The sequence below is a fragment of the Molothrus ater genome, chromosome 5 (assembly GCF_012460135.2).
Source record: "Molothrus ater isolate BHLD 08-10-18 breed brown headed cowbird chromosome 5, BPBGC_Mater_1.1, whole genome shotgun sequence".
Classification (NCBI taxonomy): Eukaryota; Metazoa; Chordata; class Aves; order Passeriformes; family Icteridae; genus Molothrus; species Molothrus ater.
Window position 1 is genome coordinate 35,283,350 of NC_050482.2, and position 13,725 is coordinate 35,297,074.

Genomic DNA, 13,725 nt, shown 5'->3' on the forward strand with positions numbered 1-13,725 from the left:
ATACAAAAGGTAGAAATATATAGAAATTATGGAGTTAGCTAGGGTTTCTTGCTTTTGATAGCATAATTTAAAATCCTTATAAAAGTACAGAGCATATGTTATGAATCTGCAAGTATTTGGATAAGTGAATCACAGGCAGTAAATGATTCTGCTCTATTAAACGTAAATAGTGCCCTGTGAACTTCCCTGCTTTTTTGCTAATGGAGACATGTACGAGAAGCAATACATCATGAGGAGCATTTAAAGTATTATCTCAAGATTTTATTGATAAAGTTAATTTAGTTCAGGCTGGCAACAACAGAGAGGAGACTGAAAATGGGCTGCAGAATTGTCAGCATGAAGCAATAATGAAGAGTGAGCTCCCAAGCACAGGTGTGGGATGAGGTGTCTCAGTAACTTTTTTTCCATTATATTAAATGGCAAGATAAAGGGCAAATTAATTGCATTTTTAAAAATATGCCAGATCAGGAGCTTTATGAGCTTCAGTTTGACGGGCAGGTGATTCAATAACAAATATTAGGAAGTAAGAATACTAGCAGAATAATAAAATGTCTTGTCTATTCTTGGAAAATATAAGGTAATAAATAAAGACAAAAGGTACAGCCCAAATGTTTTGGTGGGAGGAAACATCTCAGCAAGCAAAACTGTGACTGTAGAGCCTTCAGATAGGCTGCTAAAAACACACTGGTGCTAGCTAACCCTGAGTTTTGATGGCATGTAGCTGATGGTTTAGGTCTGAAACTGCAGCCTTTTCTCCAGTAGCTGTCACTAGGTGACATTTTGGGGACATGTGGTGGTACCATGTTTTTTAACCTGTTTCAACCTATTTTTTTTCACCTGTTTTGCTCAGAGAAATGTATTTCCCATTCTTTTTTGTGTTGAAATTTCTGGGAAATTGAGAGCAGTGTTGCATGGTATTGTTTACAGCAATTTGGATGGGTTTTGGTGCCTGAGGAAGGATCTGAAGCAGGCAGAACCCAATGGAAATAGCCCCATCCTGTCTGGGTCTAGGTAAAGCAGAGTAGCAACTTCCACTGCCAGCTTCAAGCTCTGCCAGTGCAGCATCAGGACCATCATGCTGATCTTTGTTTCCAAAAAGCAGCTCAGTTCTGCTGCAAACTCATGCACGACCAGAGAACCCCTGCCTAAAGTCTTGCCAGGGGAAGGAAGTTTGCACAGCTGGATGCAGCAAGCAGGACCTTGCTGGGGGTGAACACCTCAATGTTCACTGGGGTCAATGTCAACAGGTTTGGGGCTAGGGGGCTTTTCCTCCAGACTTATTTTGGACATAAGCCATTTATTCATGCACACAATCTACTGGCCGGTAACCTGTCTTCCTCACTGACAGGACATGTATGTGTGCCCACAGAATTCTTGCTATGCCAAGCAAAACAAAATTGAAAATGGTTTAGGCAATACTCCATGTTTCAAGTCAGTTTTAAAATTATGCCTTGGCCTATATTGAAACCTTGTGGGAATTAGTTGTTTCTGTTTATAGCACCTATACAGATTCACAGCCTGTTTTGTAGGAATAGAACAACTACTGCATAGTGGAAGCTCATCGCAGCACTAACTGTGCCTCAAAGTAAGATGGACTGGAAGTTCTTCCTTCCCTGCATCCTGCTATTGGAGTGATGCACACATGCTTTGATTTCCCTCTGTTGCTTCCTTGTTAAGCACCCTCTCTCCAGGCACACAAATACATATGTATTGTGCAGTAAGTGTTTACCCAACTCGTCATTATTCTGCATTCATGCACACTGAGCTGTCTTTCTCAATAATTAGCTTTGTAATGATCAAAGACATTCTGTACCAACTTGCATTCCTCTTTGTTTTATTGTTCTTCCATCACTCCTCTCTAACTCTTATGCTACATTTTCAAGGTTGTTTTTGCATTCAATTCTCCCTTTATTGATAGCCAAAACAAAAAGACAAAATTAAAAATGAAAAGCCAAATTGATTACTTTGAAATTTATTTCGCAAAGACATATTAGAATGAACTTTTTATTTTGCTTGATGTACATTCTGTGCTTTGCTAAATAACCTTGAAGACTGTGCTGCCAAGTCAAGAGTGGCTATTAGCAATACTCATTATGTAGTTCAAAAGTGTTCTGATAATTTGTCCCTCTATGTTTAAACACTATATTTTGAGAAAAAAAACAAAACAAAACAAAAAAACAAAACAAACACATAAGAGCTGCAGTCTTGTTGACAGTGAAGCATTTGCTTCCTCTTTCACAAGAGCAAATTTCTGGCAAATGTACCATGTAAAAATGTACTCTGACCTTGGATGAGGAAGAGGGCTGGCAGTAGAGTTATTAATTGGAGTTGGGTCTCCTCTCAACCCCAGCAAGCCAGAATTTTTTACAGGAAGCTGAACTGCTACATGCAGAGGTTAGATTTTATATTAAGGGCTGGATACTGAAACAGAGACAGCTATGAACTGCAGGGGACATGGTTCCTCCACCCCAGCCTCAGAGGCTAGCCCAGTTCCCATCCCTTGCTGGAAGCATCTGTGGGAGATGCAGGTTTTGTGGAGCAATTCAACGTTTCTGCACATCAGCAGCCCAGTTAAGTGCCTGGAGTGCTCTGGGGAAACCGGCCGTGCAGGCCAGGCTGTGAGGCTGTGAGTGCCAGTGCTTGCTGCTACTTCCACTGGATACTAGCTTGGCAATGAAGATGTGGCTCTCCATGTTGGCAGGGGTTGGTACTCACACATCTGAGGGAAGGGAGACAGCTTTGCCTCCTTTTTCCTCCCTTTTCCTCCCTCCCCCGTTGCTTTATCCCTTACTGCTCCTCTGAACAATGCCCTCGCAGTTTGAACTCATTTTCTTTGAACTGCAGGCACTACATAACTCATACTTGTGCCTGTTATTCCATCCCTAAACATCTGCCATTATTTATCTGGGTGGTTTAAACTCTTTATGTTCGATTTATTAATCTCCCTGAGAATTACCTCCAGCTTTGAGTGGAAATATGTTCAGCAGTGGAAACAGCTGCAGGGCTCCCCAGCTCCTCCTGTGACGGATTCCATTACAAGGCGACCTCCACCATTCAGAGGGTGGGATCTGATGACTGTGCCATTTTCCTGGACAGAGGCCATAGCTCCATCCAACACAAGCTGGAGCAATCTCTTTTACCACCTATGTGTTGAGTGAAGATGCTTTTAATGAAGATCCAGAGGCAAATGTCTTTGGTGAACCCGTTTCCTCTGTTGTGGTGGCAGAGGAGCTCCAATTCTGTCCTGCTGGACCTGCTGCAGTGGGCTCCCACCACACAGTGCTCCTCCAGCATGTCTGGGGACATCCAGCATGTCTGGGGACATGGCATTTGTGCTGCCAGCAGCTGTGGCAGCTGGTCCTCACCCAGCCTTGCCCACTGTGGTCTTAAATGTAAGGAAGACAGGCGACAAGGGGCCTAGAGCCTCACACAGATTAATGATCTCTTCTTTTTGGTGTCTTTTCCCCTTACATTTCAGACTTGTGCCAGGCTGAAATGCTTGCTTCAGGGCTCCATCTTGCCCAGATCCCATATTTCCTACCATTGTCAGTTTTACCAAAGACCTGGTTAGGTCACACCACATTCTGTGGCAGATTAGACCAGCCACAATGGTCGTAGAAAAGCTTGATTTGGATACTTAATGGTGAGTATCAAGTTGAAGGATGGAGGGCCATTCATTCCTTTTGCTTAAAGGTCAGTGCACAAGCAGCCTTTGAAGTTCAATTACTTCAAGGCCCATATACCACCCAAATCTGTCTGTGTCTCTTCTGTAAGGTTTAAAATGCACCACTGTTTTCTCTAGCATCTTGCATGCCATCTGTTTTCCAAATCACTTTCCTCAGCTGCATAATTTAATTACTGAAGATAAGAACTGCAGGGGGGAGGATATGGAGAAAAATGAGAAATTTGTTTGTGAAGCCTCTGCATTCAATTCTCCCTTTCAATGTGTGGGTACTAGAAGATGTAAAGTGGCACTTCAGGAGCAAAGGGGACCTGGTCACACTAACAAGGCTCTTGGCTTTTCCATCTCCCTGGAGAAAGTTGAGGCAGGGAACAAAGTCTCACCATGCTGGGCTTTTGTGTGCTTGGCATAGCACAGGACATGAACCAGTATCCATCCTCCTGCTGCTATCCAGAGCTTTTCCTTCACTTTCTTTCGAGGCTGGTACCCAGCCATTGGTCATACTTGCATTTTTGGGAAAGTCAGTGTTAGACTAGCCTTTTTTCAAACCCGTCATTCCTGTTCCTCAGGCGGATAGGTGGTAGTCTGGGGGCTGAGGTGGGTTGGAGTCTCATTTTCTGGGGACAGCTGTGAGGGACTTGTGAGTGGCAGATCTTGTTTGGCCAGAGCAGCTGGACTAAGGGATTGGGAAAAGTCTGAGAAACAAAGAGAGTGATGTCTGAAAACTCATGTCCTGTGAGCCTATGGCTGCACAAAAACCTCTGACTCTCTCCCTGGAACAAACTGGGGAGATTAAAAATAGCTATTTGTTTTTGTTGACGACAAGGTAATTTTAACACAGGTCACTTCCCCAGTCTGCTGCACTGCGAGGCAGCACGCAGAGGGATGTGGGAACAAGTGGGCAGCACAGGGGATGGAAAGGAGGAGGTGGGAGAGAGCCACTTCCTTGGGGACAGCAGCATCCCACACAGAGAATTCCAGTGTGTCTTTCCCAGGGGAGGCTGAGTGAGGAAGGAGAGGTGGGCCCCTCTTGGTGCAAGGACCTCATGGGAGAGGTGAGAGTGCTCCTGCACTGTGCGAGCTCCTCAGCTCAGCCCCCTGCTCAGAGCGCAACAGAGACTGTCCCCTGTGATCACACCATATGGCCCTTCACAGGCTTTTTTTTCAGAGAAGGGGAAATAAATAAAAGATGTCACCACAATACTGTTGGAGGTCTTTGGTGTTTTTCCCCAATGAAATGGATGGATCTTCCTTAGACAAGAACAGAAAAATTCACTCAAAATCTTTTCTGTCTTGTCTTCTTTTTCTCTCATGGAGTCAGTGCAATGAGATGTTTAGATCTAATCCCAGCAAAGTAAACACAAATTTGTGGTGAAGAATATTGCCAAGGCAAGGATCTGAAATACATAGCTGACACTAGCACTTCTTTTTGGTTTTTCCCTTCTTGACTTTTGTAATTGAAAGCTCTGGCATTTTAGAGGCAAGATTTCACCCTGGGAACTGCTGGAGGATGCTGGGGGACTTTCTTGTTCACCAGAATGTTTACAGAAAATTTGTCACAGCCTGACCAGATCTAATTGGCATGATGTGTAAAGAAACAAGCTCCTTGGATATTTTTAGTACTCTCCAACCTTTCTAGCACAGAACTGTTGGGCGTTAATTAATTCCAGTTGTCTGACAGTTCATTCTTTCGAGGTTGGATTCTCACAAATAATTTGGCTCCAGGTGTCTTTCAGATCCAATGATAAGACAATAGGATGCTGGCATTTATCATGTCTGGTGTCTTGAGTGTATATTTTCTGATGTTTGATACTTTGGACATTATATATCTCTTTATTGCCTTTGCAACTATCCATCTTTTTCTCCTAGTGGTTTCATTACTGCAACTTTAGTCATTGACAGGCAGGAGAAATGCCCCCAATTAACACATGGACCTTTCTGTAGCTGTCTTTTATTTGTACAACATTTTTTCTCTAGCTAAGATGTGTGGAGCATTCTGAACATCTTCACTTTGCTTTCTGCATCCAATTATTTTTATTCTGTGTTTTTACAGTGTAGCTCCATTCATACCAAAGCTATTTGGGTAGCTTTACTACAGGCCATATGGTCTCTATTTGATTTTCCAGGACATTTGGGTGTTCTTATCTCGAATGCCCCTAGTCTCTTCTTTAACTTCAAGATTCTTTACTCTCTATGGTATGGAAAACAGAATTGGAGGGCTTTCTTCCTGTGCTGGCCACACTACAGCCTCAAGCCCAATCTAGACAAAACCCAAATATATGTATCCCATGTATCCAACAGGACTGGGAGAGATTTTATGATTATAGTGGAAGAGTTAATTCTCAAAACTATTACTAAGTTTCCAAAGTAAAATTTTCTGAGCTAGAATTGGAGACAGGATTTTGAAAGAAAGAAAGAAGTACCAGATCAAAGTCAAATTTATGCTCCTGATAACCCACCAAAGAGTTTTTCTGATGGTATTATAGTAGCCTCATATTCAGCTTTCTTCTGCCCATGTTTTGGACCTATGAATGAGGATGCACTTGGGCATTGCTTAGTAAAACATGGATAGTTTTAATGCTTTGTGCAAACCAGCCCAGCCTAGACAGATACATAGAAAACATCCATGAGATCCAACCTTTGAAAAAGGGCTGCTGGAAGACATGGATCTCCAGGAGGGGTTCACTTAGCTCACCCCTTTATACCTGCCCTGTCCTTTGGAAAAAACAGTTCCTCTTTTTGAAAAATGAGTTAAGATTTTCAGGGGCAGAAATATCCAGGTTTGGGCCCCTTCTTGTCCTGAGAGGACTAAAATTGCAGGTCTCAGGTGTCCTCTGTGAACAAGGCTGTATGCCCTCATGGGTGTCAGGAACACGAGAAATCTCTGCCTTTATCCTTGGTAAGAAGCAGCTGCTCTACCTGCTACTGGTTTGGTTTGGCAGCAACAGCAAGCAACCACCAAAGGCAAGCAAGGACACTGTGTAATTTGGCAGGGATTTTGGCATGAGTGTGCAAAAAGCTGTGTACAATGATGTCTGGCCAAGCAGCCACAGGACTTGCCAGTGGTGCCTGGAGCCTGGCACTCGGCTGCTGCACAAGGCCATGGCTGTTGCCCTCTTGGCTTGGCTCTTGGCACTGATCTTGGCTCACGCTCTGGGCCTCTGGAATGTACAGATTCCTGTCAGCCTTGGGATGGGGCACTGGTAGAGCTGGTGCGTCCCCATCATGCATCTCTGTAGCCCCCACCACGCGCTGCGGCCCCACAGCTCAGTGACTGAAGGCCTCAGCATGGTGGGGCCACACACCACTCACACCAGTGCTGAATGCCAGCTGGGCTACCTCACAGTCCCCTCCCTCCTTGAAGCTGTGTGCACCACCTGGAGCACTCTGTTGGCTAGGACATGCTTCTGCCACCCTTTCTGACTGGAAATTTGAGTCAGGAGGGGTGGAGAGGGCAGCCTGCAATTGGGCTTGGAGCATACCCTCCCTGTGCCAACAGCGGGGACCCTGCCTGGTCAGTGAGAGCCCTCAGGGGAACTTGAGCCTCTTTTGGGGGCCCCAGGACCTCTCAACAGCAAAGCTGTGGGTGCTGAGGTGATGTTTTCCCTGGAGACTTAAAGGTTTTGAGGTCCACAAAATGCTTTGTCCCCTTGGACCAAGGTGCCTTTGTGCCTGCTCAGTGCTGACACTCCAGATCTCTGGGAGCTGGGACCATCTCTCACCCCAAGGAAAGCTGCTCATTGTAGCGAGGTTCTGCACGGTGCAGTCAGCACCCAGCTGGGGTATAAAGAGGATGCCAGGCACCTGCAGGAGCCAGACCCCAAGAAGCTGCAGCTGTGGCCTGAGGAGAACCAACAGCAGGTCAGTTCTGGGGGGAGCCCATGGGTGGCTCAGTGACCAATCCAGCCCAGCCACGCCACGGCTGCCTCCCAGCCTGCCCATGGCCTGTGCAGCCACTGCAGAGCATCCCCCAGCCCCACAGAGCACTGACCTTGGCAACAGGAGAAAGGCTTCTTGCTTTTGGAACATCTCCACAAATTATGAAATGCTTTTTTTCTCTCTTTTTCTCCTGTGGTGTTTTTGTTGTTGTTGTTCTTGTTTCTTCTTTTTTTCACAAGTTGGGAGTGGTATTGTACCAGAGTGATATGCAAAGCCTTGGCTAGTAACATCTGAAATTTTCACTTGTGGTATTTGCTGATATACCAGCATTGCTATGTCCTGCCTGCCATAAGATGTCTAAGCAGCTATTTCTAGGGCATAATAAAGCAACTGAAGACAGGCACAGACAGAAAACTGAGATGAGGGTACAGGAGCTGACTTTATCAGACAAAACCATCAGCTTGTAGGTATGAAGCCCAGGTACAAATCAAGTGCACATAAAAATATCAAAGTTAAAAACTAGATTCTGGGGATATTTTAACAGGAATCAACCACTATGTTCTTGTTGAACTAGAAGAGACTCTTTAGTTTCCTTGCTGTACCTTGTCAAAACATTCTTATCTTTGTCTGCAATGTTGGCCTTGTTTTTCTTGTGTAGAGATATTAACTGTACATTATTTTATCTTTTTCACTTCTCTTTTGTGTCTACATTGGTTTCAGGACAGAGCAGAACTCAGAGATAAACTTTTATATCATGAAGAAAAAATCTCACAACTCCCTCTGCCTTTGCTACACATCCCCTCAGCAAATAGTTCACAGTACAAGTCAATAAATCATCCTTCCTCTAAAGTAAACTTGTCTTAAACACTTCTGATGACCAATAAGGAGTAACTGAGACAGAGCATTAGCAGCAAACATGCTACTGCCAAGCATCCTGACCCCACAAGGACAGTTATGCTATTGGTTTTTAAGACCTGTGGAGAGCAGGAGGAGCAGAAATACATTTGTTAAAAAGCATGGCTCAGATCCTCAAGGGGCAGGCAGCGATGGAAATGCAGTGCCGTGCTAATTGGTGCAACTGCCTGGCAAAATGTCTCTAAAATAACAGGCACTCAAGTTCAAGACCCACTGTGGTTTCAAATACCCACTGCATAACCCAGACAGTATCTGGCCTATTAAAGGAGGGCACAAAACCAGGGAGAAGAGAACAATGGTATCTTTCCACATGGGCACTAATCTGGCCAGCGGGCAACAGCAGAGCCTCTTTTCCCCCAGCAGGCTGAGGCTTCTGATGAATTTAATGCTCTCTGAAGACTGTCTCAATTGAAATCAAACTCACTTATGACCTTTCCTCTGAGCAGCAGGACAATAAAATCCATAATGAAAAGGCAGTCAAACAGAGACAAGAATATGATTTTTTTTAAAATGGATGTTTTATTCATGAAGTATTTCTAAAAATGTGTAAAATACACTCAAATATATTTGATTTGTTGACTGTAGCTAAAAATATAAAAATATACTTAAATGCATAAATTAAATTGACAATAGTAGCACAATTCTGTGTTCACCCAGTGTTTGTTAGAAACACAATTATAAGTAATTATATTGCATATGAGCATGGAATAAATACTGAAGATGTTTTCCAGACCCTTTACTCCAAGCACTGGCAAAGAATTTATGGCTAGCCAAATTTCAAAACTGTGGGGTTTTCACTATAGTGTACTGCCCTGCTCTAGAGCAATATATATTTAGCGTCCTAATGCTACTTACAGTATTTCTGTAGCTTTCAAAAAAACCAAGAAACAACTAAACTGTCATGGATATTAGACTACCAGCATTGCTGACACTGTGTGTGTTCCAGTTCCACAGTTTTTTCTCAATTAGCTGGTCCCTAGTCTCCAGTATTTCCTGCAAGCCTTAAAACAAAAAGTCCCAGTTTGAACCAGCTGTTGATCTGTGAGGTCACTGACAACAAACCAGTTGCTTAGGCCACAGAGGTGCTCCCAACAGGTCAGGAGTTTGATTTTGTCAGCATGAGGGAGACATTTGAGGGCACAGGGTCTATAGTAAGTTGCCCAAATACTGGGGTGAGCGCTCATTTCAATTCAAAGTTACAGCATCCTGGGATTCTGGGTCCCAGAGCTCACAGCTCCAGAGCCCAGACATCTGTGACAGGGCCATGAGGGAGTGGTGGTCATTCTATATTGCATTTTATTTACACTAACTGCACGTCTGAAGTACTGAAAGAAATCTGAATCAATGTTAAGCACCTGCCAAGGCACTCCTTGGGCATGAAGCTGTGGCTGTGGTAGGCTGTATCTCTGAGTGTCAGATGCATTTCTGTTCTGTGGCCTTGGAGAGAGATGCTGATAGAGTGACTTGATGGCTATTGTTCTTATTCCTCTAGCCCATATATTAAACCCCAGGCTGAGGAGCACAGCTAAGTGCTTATGTACTCCTATCTGTCTAGTGTTTAACTTTGTGCTTTCAAAGTCAAAGTGTAAATAACCATATACAATACATTACATAAACTTAAAGCTCACACATTTTCTTTTCTCTGTTCTACAATTGGAAGCAAATTCATTGCATATTATGGCACAAAATAATATTTCTGGCATTTTAGGCATTATTTATTGCTAAATAACTATAGCAGCAGAGAAAAATGTATAAAGTTGCACTTTTTGACATCTTCACAGTATGCCTATTTCTCTCACCCACTTTTGTGTTCCATTAGTAACAAAAAATATCATTTATCAACTCCAGCTATGTAAAATCTATTTTTCCCCCTACAATCGCTAGTGGATCTTGTAATTTTATTGCACAGATTAAAAAAAATATTTATTACAATTTTTTCATTATTAAATAACTTTCAATACAAAAATTTGAATTAACCTAAAAGCCCAACCCTGCAAGTGCTTCAGAAGTGGAACAGTATTGTCTTCAGGCAAGCATTCCAGTTGACTTTTTCATGAAAGTACTCAGGTAGCTTTGTGGACCATGCAGAGATTCAAAGGATGGGCTCCAAGTGTGCAAATCTTAGCTTATGGATCAGCAACAACACTAGCCTTGCTTTCTAACATTATTATTGGGAAACATCAAGAAGGGAATTCTGAACTTCATCAAGGACATTCAAAAGACGTCTTTTTCCTTAAGAGCTGTCTTCGTTCAGCACACAAGCTCCCTCAAATCTATTCTTGTTACATTAACAATTTCCCATCAGTCCTGTTATTCAGCTTAGAGGCACAATAAATATAACTACTTATACTGATAAGTAGGTGTTGTATATTTAAAAAATGCTACATAGATACTTTTTAACTTTTTCTCAGTGGATTTACACTGGTTTCATATGAGCAGAACTGGCTAGAGAGCAGAACCAGAGCAATAATGTGTGTATACATCTCATATGTGACCTACTTGGGCAGAAATGTAAAGCTGCTCAAGAGCATTGTGCCAGAGTGTTTAAGGTCATCTGTCATGTTATGAAGTGATGAGGAGGAAGAGGCTTCTGAACAATGTCCATTATTAACTGAGAGAAAAGGTGAAACTAGCTGTCTGCTATGACATAATTTTGGGTAGATATGTACAAACTCTGTAGCTGCAGACAAGGGAGCTGAGAATGATAAAATAAACTGCAGAATGATGTGTGTCTCTGAAAATGATGAACAACACACATACAGAGCATACAATCAGACTGTTGCCCTCAGAACATATAGCATTGAGTGAGCTCCACTTCCCTCAGCATTAAAAAATGACATGGTGATAGAGAGTGTGAGGTAATGTATAGGGTACACTTGGTGTGTGTTAACAGTGTAATTGTACTGCTGGTAACTAACATGGTGATCCTTGTTTCTTGGCTACCCCTGCAAAAAAGAAAGGACCAAATGCAGTGCATGTAACACAACAGCAGTTTTCACTATGCCTTAAGTGCAGAAGTTATTAGCCTGATCAACAATCAATCTAAAGCTACCATGCTTGTTTGTCCTTGCTTGCTCACCTAGCCATCTAGCAAAGGAAATAGAGAAAAGAAGGCATCTGCAGAAAATGTGCTCATTTCTTTGTGGTTTTTCTTAGACTTTCCTCTGTGAAAATGTCTTCCACCCTAATGCTAGTTGCCTTCTTCTTTGGTTTCCATTAAGGGTGGTGAATTGTGAATTTTGAAGTTTGTGTTGTGCCAAAGAGGATGTGCAGGAGGGATGAGCAGCATTTTCTTCAGAAACACCTAAAAAGAATGACCAAGTTTACATGTTCGGAGCAGCTGTGACAGCTGATTTGAATGGTGGCTTCTGAAGCATGTGGGTGTATTTGGTCAAGAAAGGATGAGATTCCAGATGGAATAGGAAGAGTGACTATCAGGCTGTTACCTTCTCTAGGAAAACTAGAGTAACATGGATATGCACAGTCCTGCTGTGGCACAGGAGTTCCTCAGTTAGGCACTCAGTTAGCTACTTACTGATTCTTAGAAGGCCTTCAGAAGTATTTATTTTTCTCCAAAACAGAAGTGGAATTCAGGCACTTGTCTTCAGCAACAAGCTAAGTTTTCTCTACGAAAAGTATGGGTAGATATATGAAAAAAGAACTATGAATCCCTTCCTTCTTTTCATGGTGGAGATGAACTGTGTACTGGCTTTTCACTATTTGTTTGAGGAGCATTTTCTAAAGATAAGTAATAGCTGAACAGAGTGTTTAGACCCTTGAATGAGATGCCTCTTTGCAGAGGAGAGAGAGGCTGTGCATAATCTACTTGGCTGGGCAGGATACCTCGTAAATGCTCTTTGACTTGTACTTCTTGCTATCATTCAGTTCTTTTATTGATAAAAAATTAAGTTGATATGTTTTGAATTTTAAACATGTTTTCAGTAATGAGCCCCTGCCTGGGGGCATGGGGGTTGGAACTAGATGATCTTTAATGTCTCTTCCGACCCAAAACATGATGATTCTATGATCAGGACAGCCCTGCCAGCCTACATTCCCTGATGAGCCATTTTCCATTCCAACTGCCCCTGTGGTGGTGACATCATGTAACATTCCAGAGGAGAATTCTTCTGTGGAGACATGCTGGGGCCAAACTGTCCCACAGTGAAAGCAAGTGGCATTTGAAAGATACCAGCACTTGGGGCAAAGTGCAGCTTTACTCCAGCTGAGTAAACTGTGGGATATATACCTTTATATGTCTTTGTTTCAATATGTTTGCCATCTCTCTACTTTTCTGGCTGTCATGGTACAGCATTGTTTCAGATCAGCTATGGAAGTTGCCAGACTTCACATCCTCACAGGTTTGTTAACACAAATGTCTGAGGAGTGTCTTTGAACACCTTTCTTAATAAAAATTTTACACACGTGACAGTGCACAGACACAAGTTGTGGTCTGATTCTGCTCTCTTAAATCAGTGTAAAGAAACCAGTATGTGACCTGTCTCCCCCCAGAGTATGTGGTCAGAGAAAGGTCTGCTAGACTTCACTGCAGGTATGTTGTTTGATATTTTTCTACTATGTCACACTAGACTGAAACAGTTGCTTCTAGTGAGGTGAACCCTGTTTTGGTCAGTTATTAATGAGTTCTGTAAAAGGTATGCCACTGTGATATGGGTTACTCCCATTTTTCTCAGATGAAAAGCAGTAAGTTTAGAGTAGCATTGTAATTGCTATACAGGACTACTGTTCCTTGCTTAATAGTAGCTTATTTCAACTCACAAACACTGAATATTTTTTAAAATGAGGTTCTCTGTATAGGACTTTTTCCATGTCATGCCAATAGCGCCCCAAACGTAGCAGTCCTGTTAGCCATACAATTTAAAATAGTTTATGTAGAACAGTTTATAAAAACTGTGATAAGAAAAAAATAGTATTATCTGAAGCATAATATTAATATAAACAATATGGAAAAAATACATATTTACATAATGCCAAAATACAATTATATACATTAATATCTATTACATTTAAATTATATATCTTTAAAAAATCACCAGACCAATAAATTATACACAGTCTCATCCAAAAGGTCTGGCACCTTTCTGGTGCATGAAATACATACATAAAAAAACCAAAACAAAACCCCTAGTTAACAAATGTGTTCACAAAAGCAGATATCTCTAACATTCTTAGTGCCTTGAATAAACAGCATCTGAAAGCAAGGAAAAATGAGATTAGAAAAAGTAAACCAA

General features: G+C 42.3%; 1 protein-coding gene across 1 annotated transcript in view; it reads right to left on the reverse strand.

Moving 5' to 3' along the window:
• Nucleotides 1–8,972: 8,972 nt before the first annotated feature.
• PTPRB (protein tyrosine phosphatase receptor type B) overlaps nucleotides 8,973–13,725 on the reverse strand; it is a 47,643-nt gene continuing 42,890 nt past the window's right edge. The window contains 1 exon segment of the mRNA XM_036400771.2: nucleotides 8,973–13,685. Within this exon segment, the coding sequence (XP_036256664.1) occupies nucleotides 13,663–13,685 (23 nt within the window). The 3' untranslated portion in view covers nucleotides 8,973–13,662.